The 4,953-nt window shown below is 56.2% G+C and overlaps 1 protein-coding gene across 1 annotated transcript in view; it reads left to right on the forward strand.

The window, feature by feature from the left end:
* The first annotated feature begins 380 nt into the window (after positions 1-380).
* HOXC10 (homeobox C10) overlaps positions 381-4,953 on the forward strand; it is a 4,923-nt gene continuing 350 nt past the window's right edge. Inside the window, exons 1-2 of the mRNA XM_077753685.1 lie at positions 381-1,131; positions 4,435-4,699. Of these exons, the coding sequence (XP_077609811.1) occupies positions 381-1,131; positions 4,435-4,699 (1,016 nt within the window). The remainder of the gene's footprint in view (positions 1,132-4,434; positions 4,700-4,953) is intronic.

Raw genomic sequence — 4,953 nt, forward strand, 5'->3', positions numbered from 1 at the left:
CCGGGTAAACAAACCCCATTCTGCCTAGAACCTCCCCCCCACACACACACCTTCCTCCACCCCTCTCTTGCCCTGCTGCCCCGGGGGCGCTTCCTTTGTTCGCGGGGAAGGGCTCCGGCGCCCCTACCCCAAGGCGGCTGCTAGGTGGCGCTGTTACTCCACGCTGCGCGCTCCGCCTGCCGACAACTTGACCCCACTGACGTCACGGCCGTCTGAATCATCAAGGCCATTTTCAAATCCCATTGGTCTAGCCGTCACATGGTGAGGACCGAATGCGCGGATAATTATGGAGCTGATATTTCCCCCCCTCCCCTTCTTTTCCCTCCCGCCCCTCCAACCCCCCCCCCTNTATTGCTCCTTAAAAACCCCTCTCTCTGAAAATGACATGCCCTCGCAATGTAACTCCGAACTCGTACGCTGAGCCCTTGGCTGCGCCCGGCGGAGGAGAGCGCTATAGCCGGAGCGCAGGCATGTATATGCAATCTGGGAGTGACTTCAACTGCGGGGTGATGAGGGGCTGCGGGCTCGCGCCCTCGCTCTCCAAGAGGGACGAGGGCAGCAGCCCCAACCTCGCCCTCAACACCTACCCGTCCTACCTCTCGCAGCTGGACTCCTGGGGCGACCCCAAAGCCACCTACCGCCTGGAACAACCTGTTGGCAGGCCGCTGTCCTCCTGTTCCTACCCACCTAGTGTCAAGGAGGAGAATGTCTGCTGCATGTACAGCGCAGAGAAGCGGGCGAAAAGTGGCCCCGAGGCAGCTCTCTACTCCCACCCCCTGCAGGAGTCCTGCCTCGGGGAGCACGAGGTGCCCGTGCCCAGCTACTACCGCGCCAGCCCGAGCTACTCCGCGCTGGACAAGCCGCCCCACTGTGCCGGGGCCAACGACTTCGAAGCCCCTTTTGAGCAGCGGGCCGGTCTCAACCCGCGCGCCGAACATCTGGAGTCGCCCCAGCTCGGGGGCAAAGTGAGTTTCCCCGAGACCCCCAAGTCCGACAGCCAGACCCCTAGCCCCAGTGAGATCAAGACCGAGCAGAGCCTGGCGGGCCCCAAAGGCAGCCCCTTGGAGAGCGAAAAGGAGCGGGCCCAAACCGCGGACTCCAGCCCGGACACCTCGGATAACGAAGCGAAAGGTAAGGCCGCCTGGGCCGCGGCCCGGCTGGGACGCTCGGGCACTTGGTCTTCGTGGCTGGGGCGGGGGCAAGGGGAGGGTTGGGCCGAGGAGGCCCTGGACGGTCCCGGGAATGCGATCCCGGCTTGCGACTCGTGTCTGCTGAGCGCCAGGCTGGTGGCGCGTCATTTGGCTAAGGAAGGTAAGCGGCGGAGTGGAGGGGCCGGGCCGGCAGCGGCCGTGGGCGCCGAGACCCGGGAGTCGTGCGCACCGCGGGCAGCCTGCAGGCGCCTTGTGCTGCCCAGGGCTGATGACGGCTCCCGGGCGCGTGCTGGCTGTGGTTTGCTTGCTCTACGGTGGTGACTGGGGGGGCTGATGTCCCCCCCATTCAGGTCAGAAGCTTGCAAAAAGCTTAAAATGGCGATCTTGGGCCAGGGACTAGGGAAGGCTTGAGAGAAGCGGGATTTCGCTTTACTGCGTTTTCCCAGTTGAAAATTGTTCCCTTCCAAGCGCGATTTGTTGTTTGTGAGTCTGATCTGTGCCTGCGGTTTGGGCTCCTGCAGTTTGGGCTCAGCCGGGGGGGAGGGGGGGTGCTCAGGCCGCGGGGCTGGGGCGGAAAGAGGTGGAGGTGAAGGGCTGACTGCCACATCCCTCCCTCCCCCAAACGCCTGGCTTGGGGATAGCGTTGGGACAGGGCATTTGGGATGTTGCAAGTTCCTTTTTTGTCTCCCCTGTTATTTTTTTTTCCTTTTCCTTTTTCTAGTTAAATTTAAAAAAATTTTTTTTCGTTGTTTTCCTAAAGCAGCTTACAAATGAGTGGTTGGGAAATTTCTGCGTGCGTGGCAAGCGGTTTTCTCCTGAAAGGGAATGTTGCTTTAGTTGGATTTCATTGTGATTTTGGTTGGAGAGAGAAAGCCTATCCAGAGTTCAAGCTCAGGGTTCAAGATTCATTTCTGCTGCAGGAACAGGGGGCCTCTAGGACCTTTCTCTGACACCTGGAGAAAGAATGTGGAGGAAATGGGAGCCGTGGAGGGAGCCTGAGGGGGCCGACTTGCCCTGAAAAGTTAAAGCAAAAACATCAGAAAAGGCCCAACGGGGAGGAGAGGAATAAACCTGTTTCCCATGGCACTGGCTCCTGGAGGCTGTATATAAGTGGGGCTCCTTGGGTGTAGACCAAGATGAAATACTGAGAGCTGAGCAGATTGGGGGCGGCCTGGATCTTATGGTGCTTTGTATATGGATGCGGCGCACACGCATGCCTGGCGGCGACCTGTGTCACACTCACACACACACACGCCTCTCGCATGCTTCACACACACGCATGCCCGCTCTCTCTCTCTCTCAAACACACACACACACACACACACACACACACACACACACACACACACACACACACACACACACACACACACACACACACACACACACACACACACACACACACACTGTTTTGGCGGGCAAGGGTAGAGTTTTACCCTCTTGGGTCTCCTCTGCAAAGGTGGCCTTGGCAAATCAGCCTATGGAGACCCCAGCTGGAGGAGGAGCGCGGGCGTGTTCATGAGGCTGAAGGAGAGAAGGAGGTACACACACGCACGAAGTCTTCCCTGTGGCACACGTGCAGCAGGAAAGTTTAATTTTGTGCCCTCTCCCCAAACCCTGAGCTTTGCTGGGACACAATTTTAGGAACGGAAAAGCTGCGTCCTAACCCCAACCAAAAGCAAAGTCAAGGTTAACAAGTCTATCTCCTAACTCGGACTGCCCCCATTTGGGTAGGCACCCCTTTCTCTCTTGCCCTCTCTACAGCAAACCTAAGCCCCTCCACCCCACGTAATCCCTCTAAGTCTGCACTTTGCCTGTGCCCTTCTTGCCTCCACCCCCCATATGGTGCCTTGACCAGGCCACAGCCAAGAGGGCTTTTGGCCAGACTTCCTCATTTGTAATTTCTCCCATCCCCCAAAACCTAACAACCCCAATAAGAAAATAAATAGGACAGGGTTAGATGTGGAGAGCCTCTAAACAGTTTGGCAAGAGGCTGCAGGTGCAGAGGCCAGAGCAGAATTAAGGACATTCAAATGTCTTAAACTACAGCCTCAAGTTTGCTTTTTTTTTTTTTTTTTTTGGTGCCTCTTGATTCCCGTAGGGCCCATGTCCCACTCCCCATCGAGATAAGAGCGAGGAATCTGGCAGTTTCATTTGGCAAAGCGGGGAGACAGAGCACAGAGCCAGCAGCAGAGTCCTTTGCTGGGTGCCCTTCTTGAGTGTCTGGACTCTGGGTTTTTCCCTAGAAAAGATGGCCAAGGTCTCTTCTGCTGCTTGAGGAGCAAGGCTGGTCCATTCCAGCAAGAATGTGTGCCAAGGAGAGAAGCTGTCAAGAAGATCATGAGAAAGACACCCTATGTCTGTAGCATCTCCTTATATAAATAGACACATGTGTCCGTGTCTATGCGTGTGTGCATATGTGCAGCCATGTGTATCTCTACAGGAATTCACATGGACGTGGAGCCATACATATCTCTAGAGACTAGGTGGAGATTTCCAGGAGGCTGCATTTCCTCAGGATATCTCTCTCCCTTGACCTTAGGTCCCATGGCTAGGGCAGTTGTCTGAGGACCCCTCAGCACGCCCCAGAGCCGTTGCCCCTGACCTCTGCCGCCTGCGCCAACAACCCTGCTTCGGCTACTCACACCTGGGGGCAATGGCCAGGAGAGGAAGAGCTGGCAACGGGAGATTGAAAGGGGCAGAGTTGCTCTGTGGCACTCCAGGTGGGAACAAGGGCTGGGGGTCTGGTGCAGGGACAGCTGCAGTGGCCTCTGGCCACAGAGACTAAGGCGACATCCCTCCACCGAGTTGAAAGGGGTCAAAGCTCTCTGGGAATTGCTCTAGGCAGCAGGGGAGGACCCTGCAACCCAGTATGGGGCCTGGGAGGTGCTTTGCCTTCCAGTTAGATTTTTCCAGAACCAGAATGAAATGGGGGGGAGTGGGGGGTGCTGGTGACGTTGAGATCGCGTGCCAGGGTCAGGAAGCTGAGGGAGAGTGGGAGTACTCAGAATCTGTTAAGTCAAGGTGGATTGGGGTAATTTAATTCATAAATGCTCTGGAGGCAAGAAGTGTCTGTCTTTCCCCCCACGTAAGTCAGGACCCCCAGAGAAATTCTAAGAGCCCTGAGCCCAAGAGGACCCCACCAGCCAGGCCTGTGGGGGGTGAAAACAGCCCCCCTGTGCTCCCTCAGCCGCCCCCACAGCAGGCTGGCAAGCGGCCGCAGCTTGCTGCGAGGGTTTGCCTCTTCAGGGGATACTTATGTAAATAATGTTATTTTTAACAGAGGAGATAAAGGCAGAAAACACCACAGGAAATTGGCTGACAGCAAAGAGCGGAAGGAAGAAGAGGTGCCCCTATACTAAACACCAGACGCTGGAATTGGAGAAAGAATTTCTGTTCAATATGTATTTGACGCGAGAGCGCCGCCTGGAGATTAGCAAGACCATTAACCTTACAGACAGACAAGTCAAAATCTGGTTTCAAAATCGCAGAATGAAACTCAAGAAAATGAACCGAGAGAATCGGATCCGGGAACTGACCTCCAATNTGTGTGTCTGGTGGTATATTTTTTTTCCTCCCTGAGTATAAATGCAACGCGCCTGCAAAAAAGGCAAAGACCTCAGACTCTCCTTCCAAGGGACCTATGGTTCGTGCTGCGAAGATGCATCCACCTAAAGCATGAGAAATGGGGTGCCGGGGCGTGGGGTGTGATGCGCCCGCATAGACGAGGGTGGGAGTGTGGCTGGTGTGTGTGTCAGCCCCTCACCCACCCACGCACTCACACACACCATCCTGTCCTCCA

Source organism: Crocuta crocuta, unplaced genomic scaffold, assembly GCF_008692635.1.
Source record: "Crocuta crocuta isolate KB4526 unplaced genomic scaffold, BGI_CrCroc_1.0 scaffold30, whole genome shotgun sequence".
Classification (NCBI taxonomy): Eukaryota; Metazoa; Chordata; class Mammalia; order Carnivora; family Hyaenidae; genus Crocuta; species Crocuta crocuta.